The sequence below is a fragment of the Thermobia domestica genome, chromosome 2 (assembly GCF_964235325.1).
Source record: "Thermobia domestica chromosome 2, izTheDome1.hap1.1, whole genome shotgun sequence".
Lineage (NCBI taxonomy): Eukaryota > Metazoa > Arthropoda > Insecta > Zygentoma > Lepismatidae > Thermobia > Thermobia domestica.
The window spans coordinates 79272440-79293301 of NC_137455.1; the positions used below are offsets into that span (position 1 = coordinate 79272440).

Here is a 20862-nt window from a genome sequence, read left to right on the forward strand (position 1 = left end):
ATTACTTCTTCACAATTACTGACATCTCTTTCTAAGGTACATTTTTCGAAATTAAACAGGATTATGGTCACCTAGATGACTGAAATATCGTGCAAATGGTACTCGAAATGGAACAACAATGTAGTGCAACAAAGTTTGCACTACAAGGTTAGATTTTACTTCTTCATAATTTCGCCCTGTGCCACATATTCAAAGCATAATACTGAAATATTCATAAATTACACACAGTTTTCAGTAAAGTTACTTTTCCTAATAAAACTAAAACTATCTTTCCCATACCATAGTGATTAAATAAGGGCGTGAAATTTCCGCTCGTCAAGCCGCTATTGGGGTTCAAATATTTTAGTGTGGGAATAGGCATTTAGCTGGCCTTTACTTTGTTCGTCTTCCAATTGCAAGAAAAAATGGCGACCAAAGTGTCTGATCTTGCTACTGAGCTCAAACCTGAAGTAAATTATCTCAAATAGTTACAAGATTTTTGAATAAGTCCTTAGACTGTTCCAAATTAATCTAGTTAGGATTGTAATTACCAAAGTTCTTAACACTATCCGCATCCGCATACTATGTATATTATCCTCTCACCTACTTCTAGGGCTCTTTTCCAAGTAAAATTCAATCACGATGACTTGATCACTGGCACAATTCAGGGCTAAGTTTTAAAATGTCATAAAAAGACGCAGAAAGTCAAGTGAAAAGAATTATGATTTATGAATAAGTTTACTATGAGTTAAAAGCTTTGAAAGGTTTCACCACGAAGTCACTGCGGTCAAGCTATAGAGTCTAAACAAATAGCGCGTATTCCCTACGTAAGCGACATGCTTGTTCTTAAGTGGTTGTCATCGTCTTGAACAATAACTCGAGTAACAAGTCTCGAACCCTACTTTAAGCAGTAGGGCCGAGTACAAAAGTGTAAAGTAAAGCGAGCATGCTAGCTAGAGGTATACAATTGGAGTGCACACTAGATAATGTACACTTCGTCAAATTAACTTTTGGTCCGCACTTGGAGAATTTCGCATGATGAAAATAATAAAAATAATTCTATTTTTTCAGATGAATGAATTTCTGGTAATGTCAAAGATAAAAAATATCGTATAGATTGACGATACAAAACAACAATAAAATGACATAAGTTTTTTTTTTTTTTTTTTTTTTTTTTTTTTTTTTTTTTTTTTTAATGTTAACAACTTCAAAAGTTGAATTCGTCGCCGTACCTGCAAATATTTAACATTTCGGCCCCCTCATGTGCAGATTAACAAGAGCGAAGCGTAAAGGCAATGACTATATACATATCATGTTATATGCACAATAAACTAGTAATAGCATAAAAACTACTGAACTCCTGGCAATGTTCTATTAGGAAATTCATTGCAAGCGAAGACAGGAAACTAGCAAGAGCGTTAGAGCAACGAAGGTACTGAGGAGAGAGCTATTTACAGTAAATGTGGCAGAAAACTATTTTGGGGAATGCATAATGTATTAGGTCTCAGAGAGTTCATATTGTATATAATTGCTTCCTGTACGGTGCAATTCCAGATTATACAAATAATGACAATGTAATTATGCTATTGCTACTATATTGCGCTAATAATTAAGTTCCTTAGACATTACTCTTTCTTTGTGAATCTATGGATTTTACTCGTAAATCTTCGAAATAATGTCCTCATATTCTTAATCTGCACCAAACGTTAATACTTACAAGACGATACGGAAGGAATGGTGCAGTTGGAACCATACAAGAACCAAAATTTACGGAAGAAAGCTATTATGTCACAATGAAATACAGATGTATAAGGATCACATATATGCAGGCTGGATAACCATAATTAAAGTATTATGGTATACGTAAATAGCAAAGATGTAAGATTACTATTTTATAAACTTCCTTAAATGTAGTTTCGTACATTGTATACAAACTCCAATACTTGCATGTACTTCACTATAATATTCTAAGCCACAGCAAGTGAAGCGTGCGATTACGCTTTCAGCGCCATATACCTCTTCTCTCTACCATCCTCTCCACTGCGAAAATGATTACTCAGTTACAAAATAAATCCCTTCATCCAAGTAGAACCATAAATAAATACTGTTAATAATAATGTGATTATATGAACTAAGAGAAATTTGTGAAAACTTTGACCTTCATTTAACTTTTGGTCAGCCGTAAAAAATGCAAAATGTACGGTAATTGACATATTATGGTCCCTGACACAGACCAAGTACAAGGAAATATGGTAGCTTTGAAATGAATTTGTTCGTTTAGAATCAAAACTAGGAAATTATATCTCACTATTAACCTATGAATTTACATTTGCAGCTGTAGCTGAAGTTATAGAGTAATGAATAATATAGGTGTTCATTATTCTAAGCTATAGCTTAAAATTTTAATTCACATGCCTTTAACTTTTGCGATTTACGAGCAAATAACTGCAGTGTTGTCAGTCAATCATCATAATTAAATTGCATGAACCATGTAATACTATAAGCACAAATATCGTTATATTATTACTAAATACAGTATATTATTTAGCTAGTTTTCCTACACTATTTTTATGTTATAATCAGATAACACAACATAAATAAGTTTCAGTTATTTTGGTAACATTTTGATATTTCACTAATAGAATAATTAATCTGCATATCTATCAAGGAAATTATTATAACATCAACTCACAAAAGTGTTCACCTCAACAAAAAGTACTAAAAATATGCTTTTTAAAATTTTATTTAAAATTATGTGTCATTTTGACAACACTGTTGTTCCTACTACGAATAACCGTCATCTTAAGTACACAGGTGTATTAACGTTGTGCACATCTTCGCCCACTATGCACTATGCACTCCCAGACTTGTGAACTTGGACCTTTCGACGCACAGTAGGTGACGCCAGTTCCGGAAATAAGCGTACTTCGAATGCGCACTTGTATTTCTTGGACATGGCCGAAGTCTCGTCTCATATAGCCTCGGTGCTGAAAAGGCACATTATACTCTGACTAGTTAATCTATAAAATAAACATGAAAAGAACTTGTCCCTCCCATCTTAATCGTCTCGGTTTTGTCAGCCAGTAACATGCAGCTATTATAAAGTTCTGTGTTATATAATTTCTCCCATTCATTCGTTGCTCTTCTCTCTTTACACAAAGCATTCCCCCCAGAACTTTCTTTTCGAAAATGCTCCGTTTCTGTTATTCCCTGCCGCTCAGTGGCCAACTTCTGCATTCATAAAAATAACCGGCAGAGATTTGCTTTCAAAGACTTTTAATTTTACTTCCTTCGATGCAGGAGGTTTTCTTTGGACGATAGGAGGTTTTGTATGGAATAGTAACAAGTATTTTCTATTAATCATCTATTTTTCATTCTTCCGCTGACTTTGTTTTAATTTCTTACCACTACACTTAAAAATTTACTCACCTCTTATACACTATTATTATTATAATTACGATATTTCAGCTTGTCACCATGTACTTCATCGTATTTATATGCTTATAAAATCGAAAGAGAAGCAGATTTATAATTCGAGTGTCAAATGTGAATTTTTACGTTTTCAGTATATACAATACCTTTTACAAGCGTGTTGATTAAACTGAATTAACTTTTGAAGTTAATTTTAGAATACTACGGCGTAAAAACTGAATCGGAAAGCAAGATTTGTTAAAATTATATCCAATTTATCTAGCGACTGTAGGTTATTGGTTAGCATTTCTTGTTTCGATTTGAGTGGTGTCAAATTCAAATTTGTACGTCAGCCATTCTGATCGAGGTTTTTCCAGGAATTTTCCCAAGTCCCATCAGACAAATGAGGGGTATATTTCAATATTAGGCTCTGACCGACTTCCAATTCTATTCAATTTCATTCCCACTGTTACTGTGATTTCAGTACAAACTGACCACTAGCAGATTGTCTTCGAAAGTTTATTTTACTTTATTTACCCTTTGGATGAAGAATGTATGCTGGCAATACTAATGACCGTTACTTCCATATACTTCCCTCCAGGGTTGGCAAAAACCATGGCTTTTATTGAAAAAAAACCGGGTTTTATTGGTTTAAATAATTTGCTCTATGTATTTATATTACATATGGACAAAAATAAGTTTGTTTCGCATTAGTGTTATTATGCAACAACCGGGCTATGCTGGAAGGAGTCACATACGCGTAAAGTGGAATCCAAACCGCTTCACAGCTTACATCCGAGAGAAATTGTTCTCCATTTGAACTCGAAACCGGGACTAATTAGCCACAAATGCGATACGTCTGCCGACTCACTCACGAAGGACTTTTAATAAAAATACATTGTACTGATCTTTACATACTTGTTAATATAATTGTCAAGAGTGATTTCAAAAGGACAAAAAGGTAAACAGTTGCACAAGTGAAACCATGGTACAGAATTACATATGAACAATTTCAAAATACTGCACAGTACGGAAGAACTAATTTATTCCAAGTTAGTTCACTACGACTTTTATTAGGCCAAGTTAAAGAAATACAACGACTTAATTTGCATATCAGTAAGAAAAGTGAATAAAGATACGAATTATTTGAGTTCACTTTGGCTCTGACCCATTTATACATAAATAGATACCAAAGATACTTCTGACTCCAATAAATGTCTCTCGTGGGGTTTGTATGACCTTCCCCCCCCCCCCCCCCAAAAAAAAAAGTGTAGCATTTCGATGTATTTTAACAATAATAAACATTATTCAAATGAAACAATATTTAGAATTTTTCTTTGGTTGCACTTGCGTAACACTAATACAGGGTGTCTACTGGAATACCAGAAAGTAAATTCATGACTTTTTCATGACTTTTCATGACCTTTTTGTTCAAATTTTCATGACCATGGCGATAAAAATTTACCATTAGTAATAATAAACCCCTACCATCAGTGGTGCATCGGTTAAGATGAAGATTACATTATGTTCTTATTTGTCTAATGTACGTAACGTCGATTAGCTGACAACTAATTTTAAAATGCAAGAGCAATTTAAAAGGCAGTAAACAAATTTTTAATTGAGGTTCAAGTATGGGTTTAAGGCTTACCAGGTTCTACAGATTTAAAAAAATCTTGTGAACAGTCCCGTTACATTCAGCTACGTTTTTATCTGCATTTTATGTACTGTGAATTCTAAATTTATAATTTTCGTTTACAAGAAAACTGATTACGTAAATATACAATTCTTTTCCAGCGTGTCATATCTGAAATTAGCGTACATAAACATACTGATAAGACCTACTGAATTTGTTCATAATGGAACCTTCGTCCTGGATGGGGTCTGATGCCTTCTTTCTTCTCTTTTTTCAAGGGTACTTTTACAAATATTTTTTTCTCAGTCTGCATACTAGTATCACATTAAAACTTAAAAAGGTGAACACAAAAATGGACATCTTGATTGAATATAACAAGTTCAACTTCTTTTTCAATGAGTTAATTTGAACATCAATTCCATCAAGTTCTGAAGTTACTGAGTCACAGAGCTTTACGTTTCAGTTCCAAACATACACAATTTACATTTCTTAGAAGTAAAGAAATAGCAGATCAGAAAGTTGGACAGTAAAAAGTTGTTACTAATTACAGAGACTAGAAGATGAAATGGGGAGCAACTAGGAAGACAGTAAAGTACCAGTTAGCCAGCACTAACTGGTGGGGGAAATTCTCACAATTACTGACCTGATACAACTGTTTCAGTACATGCAGTATAAGGTATAAAAGTATGAAGTATAAAAATATATTCTGAGATTTCCGATTTTCATGACCAGTTGGGTAAATAAAGGACTTTTTCATGGCTTTCATGACCACTAAGCAAAATATATGACTTTTTCATGACTTTCATGACTTTCATGACCAGTAGATACCCTGTAATAACAAACTATAGAAAATCATAAAAGAAACATTCATAAACTCATAAAAAACAAAAATGCTGCTTTGGTAGTATAATCATTTTGAGTAATAAATGGGGAATTTAGGTCTGAATATAATACGAATAATATACGGGAGTGAACGTGATAATCAACAAATGTATGTTCATCACGATTTCACGAACACACACACTTTTACGAACATTTTTCGTTTTTTGGTTTAAACAAGTTTTTTTTTTTTCTTTTCTTTTTTTATACCAGCTCGTTTAAACCAAGGTTTAAACCAGCCAACGCTGCTTCCCTCCATCAAGATCAAGAAACAAATGTTCTTAGTTTACGATACTTATCGGGAAAATGGACACTGAAAAATCTACTATCATACTTGGTCTTCACCTCAAAATATAATCATATTTCAGTCACAATTCTAGGATTAAACTAACGCTGATGTCTTTTCCTGACAGACGACTTACTTGGATAAATAGTGGTATCGAGCAAGTAGGTAATGGAAACTACTGACCCGGTCTTTTGTTCAATGTAAATTTAAAATACAGTGCTCTGATTACAGATAATAAAGAAGAAAAATAACTGACCTTCGTGGAAGTGGAATTAATAGTTGATCTCCCTATTTGGACAGATACATATCCAAGTTAGAAGACGTGAGAATAGGATGTTCTTTTTCTTTCATATTGAACCCTCCCGAGAAATCAATTTAAAAAAAGTTTGTCCATATATTACAAATAACTTTCAATACTAAACTTTTTCTTACTAGGCTCTAACCTTAAACTCCATTCAAATTTTCGTTTGCAATAAAAACGGAAAGAGTAACACACTTAGACCTTTGACTTTTATGAGGTCTGAGGGGAAAGTTTCTGCACACTGCTACATCAGTAGCGCTAGTGTTCCACTATTATAAAATTTGGAACTATAGACTATTCTATATTTCAAATATCTTTGATTGTTTCGTTAAGCCTATGAGTTTCTTCTTCACAGCAGTTTGAAGTAGCAGTTTTGTGTGAGAAACTGAAATTTCTTGTGAACACTTTCGGGCAAAGATTTTTAATGATTTCAGTTGTAGTTTAACACACAAACAACGCATCGAGCGACTTCATTTGACTTTTCGAAATGAAACACAATCCAATAGAACTGTGTGCAATTGACTTTTCCGAATTCCAGCCTGGCTGAAAATTACTCGGTGATGAACTTCGTGCAGGTCGTCCATCCACGGCTGCTGTTGCCAGTAATGTTGATGCTAGGCGTGAAATGATTGAGAGAGCAATACATGCGATTTTATATAGTTACCTGACCATACGGTCGTTGGATGCCACACAACTTCACCGCAGCTCATAAACGGGCTCATTTTAATTGGTAGGATCTATGCATACGAACCCAAAACTAATAGCAAACTACTGTTTGGGTGTTTCAAGGTGAGCCAAAATAAACAAAAGTTGTTTCCTCGAGGAACGCTGGCAAGCAAGTGATTGCTTGTTTCTTCCGTTACACAGGACATATGACAACCATAGGTTTAGAAGATCAAAGGACTGCAATTGTTGAGTGGTATACAATAGTTGGTTTGACAGAAGTCATCAATGACATGCGTAAAACATACCCAAATTGTCCAATCATTCTTCAACCACCAACTTGAATTAGTTCCAACTTAGCACACCAAATTGTTGATTTTTTTTTAACTAAAAATATCGAATTAAGGACTCATTGTCCGTACTCACCTAATTTAACATCTAATAACTTATTTTTGTCTCTACACATGAAAAACGAGATACACGGTGAGCAACTGGTTTCGCCTGAAGCAGCCGTACTTCTTCACTACATTAAGAAGATCTAGAATCTTTCCAAGATAACATAGATGATACCAGTAATAAAGGTTAACAAAATAATTAAAACCCTACACCATCATACCGATCCCAATATCCAATATTAAAGAAAGAAAAAAAAAAAAAAAGTATTTATGTTACCTTTGCTACACTATGAGCCCATCTGACTATAATCTTCTTTGCTCCTATAAGCTTTCCGTTGAGTGTGTTCATTGCTTTTAATGCATCTTCAGTTTCCTTATACGTCACAAAAGCGTAGCCTCGGGGTTGTCCAGCCAGTGGCCCAGATCGATGAAAGAGGAGATCAAATTTTTGGATGCTACCAAACTTTTGCAGAAGTTTTACAAGTTGGTACCAATAAAAAGAAGACAAAGAGAAAAAGTTAGTTGAACAGAAACTAAGCACACGATAGTGTTCACACTGCAGGCAGCGTTCCTTGGATTACTGTTTCCCTGCCAAAAGTTAAAGAGCCTTGAATGATTTACGTACATACAATAATTTACAAATACAGATTCCAATATTTGTATCTATCGTGTCAAAATACTTAGTTATTAAACATATCGCAGAGCTTTCTACTGGTTACATGGTTACTATATACGCCTTTGACGAGAGTGGGAGTTTGTGTGTTTTGGATCGTATGTTTACCTGTAGGTTCAGTCTCATACAGTAGGTCTGGGGCCGCAGTGGCTCAGTGGTTGAGCGTTCACCTCTGGTGCATGGGGTCCTGGGTTGAATTCCAGCTCCCGCCAAGTGAACTTTGTGATGGACAAATACTGTGTGCGTGGATTTCCTCGGGGTTCTCCCGTTTCCTCCCACTTTCTTTATTTCACCATTACATTCATTTCTCATCATCACCGTCTCCTTTAGCCTATCCGGCATAACCATGGAACGTAAAACTCAAAGATTTCATTTCATTTCATACAGTAGGCGCTGAAAAGAACATTCAACCCAAAAGTAAATCAACTAAATATATCGGATATGAGTATATCCCGACCACTGAACGAGTGCAGATGCCCTATTTTGTAAGTAAAATGTAAACAGCAGCGTTACCAACAGATAATTGGTTGTTAATTTATCACAGTTCTTCTTGTCCGGTTTGTAATATGTTAAAATTACGACAAATACAGTTAAAAAATTTCGGAAGTTATTTCCAGAACATTTTACGTCACCCGAAAAAAAGTATATACATCCTCGATATTAATTTGGTAATAACTTGCGAATAAACTCACCTCGTGTTGTACAAAGAATCAAATTCTTTCTACGAAAAAAAAAAAAAAATACATTCGACTTGTTCCGAAGTTCCTGACGAAAGAATGTGTATGGTATGTTTTATTTCATTCTCGGAAATCATACGGTCGCTTCTTACACCAATTCATGAAGAAGATGGGTGCTAATGTCCAATACAAAAGTTGAGTATTACAAAAAAGTCACACCATTCTCTTGCAACCGTTATGTAGCACATTATAATATTTTGATTTGAAATAGAGACCACAACTATTTAAAGACGATTTGCCTTTGAATTCTATTTGTGAATAACAATAGGGGAATTTTCCAGAGAGGTAGGTTTAATTAAACAAAACTATAGTCACCTTGTACTTGCAGGTTGAACTCAGTTCTTCTACGCCTATCGACACATGCCATTAAAAAATGATCGACATAAAAACGTCACCGTTATTATGTGTATAAAGGAAGATGCAAAGATAAAACTGGTCTCCCAAGTTTCAAACTTATATTGTGTGTGAAAACAGTTAGCAGGATTAGTTCTTTGTCACCTAAGTGGTAGAACTAGAGATAAAATCAGAATGAGTTCACGGCGAATTTATGTCTTCATAAATAAATGTTGTGAATTTATTATTTGGTGAAGCGATGATACTTAGGCTTACACTACCCATACAGTCATGTTTCATCATATACCCTTAACCGAACTTTACCAAAGGACTGGATTTCAATAATGATCCTAAAAGAAAGATAAGTCTAATCAAATTTTACAAGTCAATCCCGAAAGGGAAGCTTTCTAACCTCATGTTCCTTTAAAAAATACAGAGAAAATGTCTTCTATTACATCTCTCTTCCCCCTCCCCCAAACGGTTCACATTCCTCGAAAAAAATGAAACGATTTTTTGTTTAAGTTTAACGTCCCATGAATATGCCCTTTAGGCTAAGAAAAATGTTGATTAATGGAAGTGCGTAACTGTAAAATTAAATTTGTCGTGCCTTCCAACCGTAAATCGATCCCAGTACCATGTGCATCGAAGGCATAGGCGCTAGCCACTAGACAAGCGGAGAGGATTTTCACATTTCTTGAGTGAAAATGTTCCTGAATTCTCTTGTGGCTGAAACTCGAGAAAATAATGTGTGTGTCAACCAAGAAACATACATTTAAATCACAAATACAAACTTCGTAAAGTTTGTTGAGCCTTAACTTTAACTTGATTCAAATTAACACTTAACAAGATAAAGCGCAATTCTCTAAACCATAACCTTTCCTTTCTGGCAACACTCTATTAGTATTCACTTACAGGACACCAGGTGCCTACTTACAGAAATTTTTATTAGGGTGTATCCAAAGTCGAAAGACTGGAAGGTGTCCGGACGGGATATACGCCAAGAGTGCGTCCTTACGCAGGTGAAACACATGTATATTAGTTAAAAAGTTAGGAAGTTTTGAAGAGTTTCGGATTTGGTGAGTGCGCCCCTGTACGACCCCCATTAACTAGTTTTTCCTCTACACATTAAGCACTTCGTTATAGGATACAGCACGTGAAAACAATTTTTAGATATTCCTCGTTATGGTCTGACTTTAGTACTTTTACAACATTAAAAACAGAGACATCTAATGGTATCATCGAATGTTACTCACACAAAATTGCAGAAATCCTGTCGATCACGCAATTAATGCGCTGAGCGAAAATTAATATAAGGATATTTAGTATTGTTTCACCACACATTGGAAAGCTCTGCTCTGAATTAATATTTCTAAATTGATCTATTAGTCATCGACATAGTCATTCCTACCTTTATACAAACCGATCTTATCTTATAATAAAATCGAATAAAAAGTAACAAATTTTTATACAATCTGCTTAATGCACAGTAGAAGTTTATTAAACTATAGACTGTGCTGTTGTTCTTGCATTGGTAATCTCCATGCATATATTGCTATTCACAATATATAATCATTACTCCAGGAATAATGAACCATTTCTACATTTAGTAAAAACCATTTAATTTATGATGCAATTTATTAAGTGCACACAGATTAGGATACTTTTAACATCTAAACTGCAAATTTGAAAAATCTTTGGATACAGTGTAGCAGTGAGACTCTCCGCTCCTCTATCCACCGCGCTCGCCCAGTAATGCGGTAAACACAATACTAGCGTTCCCAGCCAAAATCAGCACTGCTATCCTGGGTCAGGTGTTAACATATCTCGTTCAATAATAATAATAATAATAATAATAATAAATGTTATTAATCCTTGATTAACTGAAATTTCAATATAAATCAACACTTTACAGGCTGTATAATAGAAATTATATGAAAACAGAAATGACATTTCTAGTATGCCCTGTAGGCTAAAGGAAATAGATATGTGTGAAAAAATATAAAACGGATAGAATAAATATACAAAAGAGCTCCTTCGTGGCTAAGCGGTTAGCGTACGCGCCTTTGACGTATGAGACCCGGGTTCGATTCCCGGCGGGAGCTCATGTGGTTCGGATTCCACGTTAATCAGTAGGTCCACGTTTCATATAGCCTCGGTGCTGAACGAGACGTTAAACTCAAAATCAACTCAACTCAACAAATTTACAAAACTTTCTCCTGATTTTCAGTCAGTAAACAGAAGCTTTCTAAACTTGGCAAATTACTGGCGTCGTCTTATAAAGTTCACAAGAGCATGTGAACTACCAATATTGCGTATTATTTATTGTTCCTGAAGATATTTAATAATATTCAAAGTATTAAATTATCAAGTCTTTCTTTTATTTTCTTTCCTATATATTTAGTCTCCAGAAGTTCTTTTTAAATTTTAAACAGACTCTCCACTTGCTTCCCCCTTGAGCATACTCGTATGCATTCCATCATCACACTAAGTTCATAACAGCGTTGCGAGCGTAATGAGTTTCTTTGTGCACAGAAGAGAAACGGGGGCACCAGCGTGGACGAACTTGCGGTATCACGAAGTTCAAAAGAAGATCTGAACGTGCAGTGTTGACTAATTTCCAGTAATGTAACTCTTTAAACAGAATCAAAGATAAACTTTTGCAATTGAAAATAGAAAAATATAGTAGTATATAAGTCATTTTCTTAATCAATCATCTGTATTTCTTTTTATCTCAATTCCTTATGATAAAAATAAACTAATGGAACAAACAAAATTACACCTTTCCGACGTCGTACCGAAGGGGATGCGAGGTATAGAACTCTCTCCCAGAGACTCTTAAGTTAACGTAGAATAAGATTGCATTTCAACGTATTTTGAAGTTTATTTATTTATTTATTTAATACATATAATCTCCGATTTTTCTTTCGGGTATAGTTTTTTCTGGCTAAATAAATTGAAATAGCTCATGAAAGTATACTACACTTTCTAACTCTGCTACAATGGTATCATCTTATCTTCAGGAACTTTGACACTGATTTTCCTACTTCAGTATTCCTTTTTAACATAATGCGAAATAGAAATAGACGAGTATTGTTATTTGGAGCAACGGAAGTTCAGCTGTAACACTTCTGAACCAACTTTCTCAGAAGTGCTCAGTTTTGCTTTCTTAGCGTAGCTTACTTCAGTTCGGAGATTGTACTTGATGCGCTGAGACATGATTCTCTCAATGTATTTCAAAGTAGCGAAAGTTGATGAGTTGATTTTGAGTTTAACGTTCCTTTCAGCAGCGAGGCTATATGAGAAGTGGAGCTACTAATTAATGTGGAAACCAAACCACATGAGCTCCTGCCGGGAAGCGAACCCCGGTCTCCCACGCCAAAAGCAGAATTGATTTCAAGTATAAATTAAATGGAGTACTTGTTATGAATACGTACTTTTCATTATGTATACGTATACATGGTTACGTTCATTAATTTAATCGTTTTGCTTATTTAGAATACTGAAATAATTATACAGTTAGAATTTTCTAACGGCTGTGAACTAACGAAAAATTATGTCACGAGACACCACTGATTTATATTCAGCATTTATCAGAACTTTATTTCATCCATACAACTGTACTAATTATATCATATGTCAGTCCAAAATAAAATATAATAAGCTATTTAGAAACTTACTCAGTAATTCGAATATCTAGATTTCCCACCCATAACCGTTTATCTTCTTGTTGATCCTCAGGAAGAGGATCAAGTGGCAGTGGTTTATCACACATTTCAGCCTGAAAGAAACAACATATACAGCTAATGTAAATTAAACTTCCAAACATCAACAACATTATCAAAAACAGATAAGAAAATTAAAGAAAGATAAAAAAGCGAGACGAAAAAGAAGTTCCTCGTCACTTTAAAACAAGGGCACGGACAAACAAAGGTACGAAGGAGCAAAGACAGGAGAGAAATTATAGAGTATAGTAGCTGTTTATGTTCAAGGCTATTCATACCACGTCACTGGCAATCTTACATAGGACAGGGTAGGATAGGTAATTTATTTCATTAAACCCCACAAGTAAATGAATAGAAATAACTGAGTAAAAATTACAAATCCCCTGTCGAAGGCATTACCAGTTTTGACTGATACGTTAGGTAACGTTACATTAAGTTTCTTTCGCGGCACTATCCTATTTTAGGGTGGCCACACTTATATTCATACGAAATGCACTCATATCTTAGAAAACGTTTCTTAAGGAGGTGTTGCTTTACTGGATGGAGATTGACTTTAGGAGGATTGAATATAAAGCATGAACCAGCTTGAAAATACAAACCAACTTGTACTAGGTGTCCACTAAAAAGTACAAATGTTATATAATCGAGTCAGAGCAGGAGCGCAGCAGGAGGTAATGCGGTAGCGAGGGGGTGCGTCAGCGACGGTTGATATACGAATAAACGAGGATGGTGGAGAAACACTTCATATGGCATAAAAACACATGCCTTGTGTGTGGTGGTGACACTTCTATGATCGCTTTGCACACTCCTTTCACACAGAACTTCACTTCATATCTTCTTTATCGAGGAAAATACAGAACATATTCTATTAACAATCGGGCACGCTCGAAAAATGTTCTCTTAGTTGTCAATAACATTTCATACAATCGATTCTTGCACTACACTTGAAAACTGTAACTTCCCTTATTTTTCCTTACTTATCCTTCCTAAACTTTCTACATCGCGTAATTACATTCACTTATCTGTCTTTTGCACAATTTTAACTGATCATAATTGTTCTTGGTGTTTAAGGCTTCTTTCACATTATCCGGCGATTTGCCGGATCCGTTTCCGGCAGTTTGCCGGATAAGAAGTGTACCCTTTCATATTATCCGGCATTTTGCCGTGGATGAAAAATATCCGAGCAGGGTTGCTGTGCAACTGAAGAAACAAAACCTTGTCACTCTTGTCGTATTGTGGTGGTTGCAACTGACAGATGCAAAAAGTGTCTTCTACTCGCCTTATTAAGATACACAGAAAAAAGTCAGAGACACATATGAGTTCACCCTTTTTTAGAGAAGTGGTAACTTGAGGGAGATTTTTCTTGTTTCCACAATCGATATACTTGAGCAAAATAGCGGCCTGGTTCTGGATATTTAAAATAGAACCCGGTATTCACCTGTTGTGACTGGGAAAACCAGGATAAAGTCCTTTCAGGATAGTCGGTGGTTAAGATCTATCCCAGAATCCAGTGGCGGATATAGAAGCTGGGAGGCTGCCAGACCCCAGAAGTAAACCACGAGTTTACTATAAAGTTTCAAAAATATATTAATAATAGCTTAACTTATATTCGTCATCCTGAAAACTGGGGGGCCTAGGCCTCCTGGCCCCGGGCTAGATCCTCCACTGCCAGAATCCCAAGTCAATACAACCACTGAGCCCAAGGCTAATCTGTAGGCATTATTATTATTATTATTATTATTATTATTATTATAGTATTTCGGTTTTATTCTTTTATTTTAAGCGTTCCGACTATTGACTCAAGTCTCTTTAAAGCACTGCTCTAGTTTCTGTATTCAAAGAACTATTTAAGAAATTACAACTATAGAAGTGTTAAAGATAATTATAAAATATATAAGGTACGGTATATTTATCAAATATCACATCATGAATTCTCTCTTGCCTTGCGAAAGTACATAAAGATATTATTAGTAAATATATAATATTGCTGAAATATTTGATAGTGTATATTTCAATTTTGGGCACTACAAATTTATAGAATTACAAGTTCATTTGTCCAGTGCTACCCGGATATTTATTTCTCCCAATCTTCTATTACATAGAAAAAAATAATTTGTATTGATTTGGACTCTTTAATCAACGACCTATGGATTCGATACTCCGGTAGTACCGGTCGTTTTCGATTTTCAGATGTCGCCTTTTCCCATATATTGTATGTAACAAGTTTGGTTAAAATTACTCCAAGTGTACTGGGCTAGAACATAACCACACACACACAAACGCACTCCACACACACATATATACTGTATATACGTAAAACACACGCATCCATATTATCACAGCCACTCTCTACTCTTTCCTGGCAACACTTGCTTCCTCTCCCAACACCCATCCGGCAACTTTCCGCGTATATGTGAAGAGCTTCATTGCTTGTAATGTCCCGCTTGGCTATACACGGCGATCTGCCACGCCGGATTCTAGCAGGGAGATCCGGCTGTTTTAGCTTGCCGGATAAATGTCCGGCGACCGCCGCACATACGTGAAGAGCTTCATTTCTTGCAATGTCTTCCTACCTTGTCCGGCAATTCGCAGGAAACGGATCCGGCAAATCGTCGGGTAATGTGAAAAGACGGTAACTCCACAAAACTGAGCACATTAAATCAAATCCCGCAGTCGCCGCACAATCTCAGCCATTTTCTCAATATATCCTCTCAACAATATATCTCTCCGCCGTAACATCCGCGATAGTAAAAGAAATCAATCTTCACTATCACCAATATTCACAAATAAGTAGCAATTTCTACCTTTTTCTTATTCTATCATACTCTACAACAACCACACTCACCAATTCTTCCCGGTAAATTTTGCAAGTTTTCAGTTATCGCGACAGGAGTTAACGGAACTTAACCTTGTGTTGATCAAGTTTAGGCAAACCACCTGAAATAATTGTTCAAATAATATAATTCTTTCACGACTTGTGTATAAATATAGGCTCCAGACATGTGTCATAAAAACTCCTGTGCAAGAAAAACAAAGCAATGTGCACTAGATGTCCACTACAAAATCTGAATGCTAACTAACAGAGTCAGAGGAGGGCTGAGCTAGTGGAGACACAGAACAGCGTCCAAAGGGCCCAGGCACGCCAGCAATTGTGTGTATACACGTATGCGTGAGTAGTGAAAACACGTGGGTTTTCGCAGTGATAACGACTTTCTATAGCACTTATAAAGGTTTAATACTGGTAATGCTACTTTGTAAACATAAAATATAGATTTAATACTGTACATTTACAGAAATACTCCACCGGCAAAAAATAGTACCTAATACAGTCATTTTTCATATGCACTCATTCACTTCAACCGTTGTATATTACTATAATGATTTTACACTAGCAACCTCTTACATTTGTAAACCTAAAGTGCTTTCAAAACTAAAAACAAATTGACAGCTCAAAAACACTTGCAGATTTGTTTTGAAGAAGGGAATCTACGTCACATAGTTATCGCGGTCATTCAGCGCGGGTCGAATCATAAACGCCATTTTAGCAACAGTGGGTGGTGGGTTTTCTTGGCAACAGACCTTAACATTCCAATGTTGCCGCCAGTAAATACGTGTTTTCAGAAGGAAAGAAGCTAGTCTTTCGTTTCTTTGTGCATGGAAGTGATTTTTAGATTCAGTTTACTTGTTTATATTCATGTGCATTCGAGTATTACCTTCGTATACAACCCTGTAATTATATTTGTATATGTGATCTCTTTTGTTGTATATATCGTGTGCTAGTGTTGTGTGTTGTATGTGTATTTATGTATATACATATTTATGTATATAACGAATACACACTTTAAATAATGTCTAGTGAAATGGAGGACATTCTCCCAGCAAAACGGCCGAACTCATGAAACTCAGGAAATTCATTGCGGGAACCAAAAACTGTCTGCTTATCCCATTGAAGAAATACTTGTTTCTTACAAGCAGGTTTACTCAGTGAATTAATGATTTCCTCTTTACAGACACTAAAAACAAAATTTATATAATTACGGTATATAGTAATGATTTGAATACATTCCTTCGTGTTATGTATGTTCATCCCTGTAATGGAAAAAACGGTTAGCTTCCAGCATCATCCTTATTTCTGAATGTTATAGCTTTTCACGCGAAAAATCAATAGTAATCAACATTTGCAAACATTGTATATTCAATATATTATGAGTTACTTAGTGACGCGCTTTTTCGTCTTTAGTGAGAGATCGAGGTTTCGCTTCCCGAAAGACAGAATGTGGTTCGAATTCTGCGTTGAACTGTGGAGCCACAAGTAATATATTGAAATTAGACGTTTAACTCAAACAAGTTAAAAATGAATTTTGTTTCTTCGCAACAAAGATGCTAATGACCACGATTTCTTTCACCTTTTATGGTCTTATGGTTCAATTTGCACCATACGGGTGTTTTATGGTAATTTGCGTTTTAACTATCCTATTTGAGCTTTTTCGTCGTTTTTTTTTCCAAGTCTAGAGGCATTGTAGAACACGTTACATATGGTTTCACGCCTTCGTGCGTCGAGACATAGGAGGTGATGATGTCATAACTTTAAAACATATTTTTTCGTTTGTTAGGCTCATTTTTATTATGGCGCGTTTATTTTTGCACCTAGAAGATTGAAATTTTGCACAAACATTTAGTCCACCGAGCAGTATTTATCAAATTTTTTTCAGATGTCTGCGTTAAAGCAGGGGGGTCCAGAAAAAAGGGATATTTTAACTAAAAAATCCTTTCTTCGGGATTTTCCCGCCTCAGATACAATATGGAGACATGTGAATGGTACCGTCTGAAAGGCTGTTCTATTCTGAAGAGAATGATTGGCGGATTATGATCCTAGGATAAATACGGATGTCTCAGGGAATTTTTTATCTGAGATTAGGGTCTTTTGCGGTAATATGGGGCATTGTGGGAATTTTTGATAAAATTTCTCCTGTCCTTACTATTCAAGATAGAAGCTTGAAATTTGGTACACACATTCAGTCTACCGAGTAGTATTTATCAGATTTTTGTGAGATCTCTACGTTCACACAGGGCCGTTCCAGAGGGGCCCCAAGTGTGCCAAAAAAATCCCCGAAATTTTCCCTTTGACCTCACTTTTTCCCTTCTCCTGGTATGGGCATGTAAGTGGCATCACTTGAAAGCCTGCTCTATTCTGAAGAGAATGATGTATGAACCGTGATCCTAGGCTAAATAGTGACGATGCAGTAGCTGCTTGACTGAAAGTCTAAAAAATACCCCAAAAAAACCTAAGACCGTAAAAGGGTTATATACGCTGCCTTTAAGTTCGATTCTCGGTGAGCTACTTGCCTCATACCACCTCAACCTCACACAGCCTTGGCACTGAAACTTCACAATCAAGTAAAACCACGATCATTTATTTGTAAATATTTGTAGACAAATTCCTAAGAAATGCATAAAGCCCAGCCCCAAATGCCAGAGGAACCCGGATATTCAGAAGTGCTTCATAATTTCTTTTTATCCTCATGATTTTTAATTTTTTTTTTCATTTTTCCTCATAAGCATTTTTAAAAATGTTCTACTGTTTTTTTAAACATGAATTAAAAACATACTTTCTTTACAATCACAAGCAAGATCTTATTTCTCTTTTCTCTCTGGTTCCCTCTTTGTCACATACACACACATACACAGCCTTGCCCCCTTTCTAACATGCACAAACTGAGACGACAAACATATCCTTTCATCCATCCAAACAAACCGATATTTAGATATTTTCGTTAAGACTCACAAGACAGTTCCAGCTGACTCACCGTGGTGCGCACGAAGTGGCAACAGTGTACCACGTCTTCTCCAAACGTCAATTTGTTTCTAATTTTGAAAACACTTTAAAATAAAGCTGTATATTTTACTATTTACTTCTGCGGCCTACAGAAAATTGTTTCTTATAACCATGTTTTTCCATGTAGTGTGCTAAATTTTACCTGTACATTTTATAAAATGTGGTGTGCCTAAACTTGACCAGCACCCTTAACCCAAGGATAGGTTAGGTTAGGTTAGGGTATATTAAGAAATGGAGGAAACAACCGCTTTTTAACACACCAAATCTCCTATAGGTACCGCCGCGAATTCAACAAATCGTGATAAAGTGTAAGGCTGGACCAGACTCCAACCCGGGATCGACGTATCGTGCCTATGCGTTAACTACTATGCTACCAGTCCGCTCTTAAGCTGGGTTGTCGCTTTACAAGAATCTTGTAACTGTCATAAAAAAAATTTTGGAAACCTACAACATTTCTTCACGTAAACATAGTCTTAAAAGAGACATAGGCCTACTTTTTTTTTTTTTTAATTTAATTAATCTTGAAAGAAGTCAAACCTTGTGCAACCTTCTGGGCCGTCTTGCTTGCTACTTGCTATCGCCCTCCCAGTGTCATAAAGAAAAAAACGTCACCGCTTCCGAAACAATAGATTCTTTTGGACAGGGAGAGGAAGCGCGCCAAAATACAATTTTTTAATGAGGAGGTTCAGTATTTGTCCACTAGAGTGCCTTGCTGCACGAGTGGAGATATCTTTATAGCTTTCAGAAAGTTATAAAGCTCTGCAGTGTTTATGGTACACGTCTGGATGTTGTATTTATACACAAATCATGAAAGGGTAATAGTACACATGAGAACCCCATGATCTGCGTTTCTTCTGTGTTCTATTACCACTTCTACATGAAATACCATAAATTTTCTACGTAGTGCAATACTAAGAAGTATCCATGTGCACAAGACATGCGATACGCGTTAACCCCCCCCCCACACACACACACAGAGTCATAGATACAGTACAAGGGCACTATACATGCAGATATAAGGTACAGGTACGTTCTTTTTTATTTTCGTACCAGTCGATAAGTAAATAAAAGTCGCTTTGTTACCCCCTTTGTAAGTTCGTACATAGTCAATGAACAATCCCTAAAAGTATGAGCGTCCTGCTCCTTCGCGAACTTATGCAGCTTCATCTATACTATATCCCCAAATCTTTTGTAGGACACTAAAAAGGTAATTAGTGGAAGATTTTTTTTTTAACATTTCAAGTAGCGCATCTAAACTTGACCTGCACGGGATAAACATTGTACTACATAGTCCACCACAAAATATCTATAGTTACAGAAATCATCATAAACAGAACATCAACCGAGAGAAAGTTAATTTTATTACAGTTGACACGGAAAAAGAACCGTAACAAACTGTTAATTATCTTCTTTAACAATGAAAGTAGCACTCTTTCTTTATCCAGTAAATAAAATACAAAAACACTAATTATATTAATGAAGTAAAAACTACAATATTAATAAGATTTTACAAATATATCTTTTGACAATTACCTGGTAAACAATCGATGCAGCCAGTTGCTTTTCTCTGTTCGATTTCTATATCGGGATTCGTGTTTCACAATGTCCTCATTCTGCAAAATCTAAAAGGAACATGTTCTATCATACGGTTAATTAAAGTGAAACTAAAGCTTCGAGAAAATATTGTTTTATCTATATTTTTCTTTATTTTTGCTTACATTTAAGTAACAGAATAGAACATAATGTTCACAATTTTACAAAGTTTTAAGGTCCTCTAATGTGGAAACTTCATTGAATATCAAATATTGACTATTTCTTAAATATTATATGTTTTTTTTTTCACTTCTATACCATACAAATCTGAAAATTTATCTGGTTTTGTGAGACTACTATAACTAAGTTTCCAAAATTTACTCAACAAATAATTGCAAAGTTTAGCAATTTTATGGTATTAATTTGGAAGTTTAGAAGCACTAATTGATTTAGCTATATCTAGTGGTTATATAATTATTTT

The 20862-nt window shown here is 35.4% G+C and overlaps 1 protein-coding gene across 3 annotated transcripts in view; it reads right to left on the minus strand.

Moving 5' to 3' along the window:
* Positions 1-20533, minus strand: part of LOC145673194 (putative RNA-binding protein 18) — a 29418-nt gene extending 8885 nt beyond the window's left edge. The window contains exons 1-3 of one of the 3 annotated variants that reach the window (XM_081742666.1): positions 20382-20533; positions 12965-13068; positions 7825-8035 (exon numbers count right to left, since the gene is read on the minus strand). In XM_081742666.1, coding sequence (XP_081598792.1) covers positions 7825-8035; positions 12965-13062 — 309 coding nt within the window. In that variant the 5' untranslated portion in view covers positions 13063-13068; positions 20382-20533. Of the gene's footprint in view, positions 1-7824; positions 8036-12964; positions 13069-19385; positions 19711-20381 lie in introns of those variants that run through there. The other 2 variants (XM_081742674.1, XM_081742683.1) reach the window with 2 other exon arrangements.
* Positions 20534-20862: the final 329 nt, after the last annotated feature.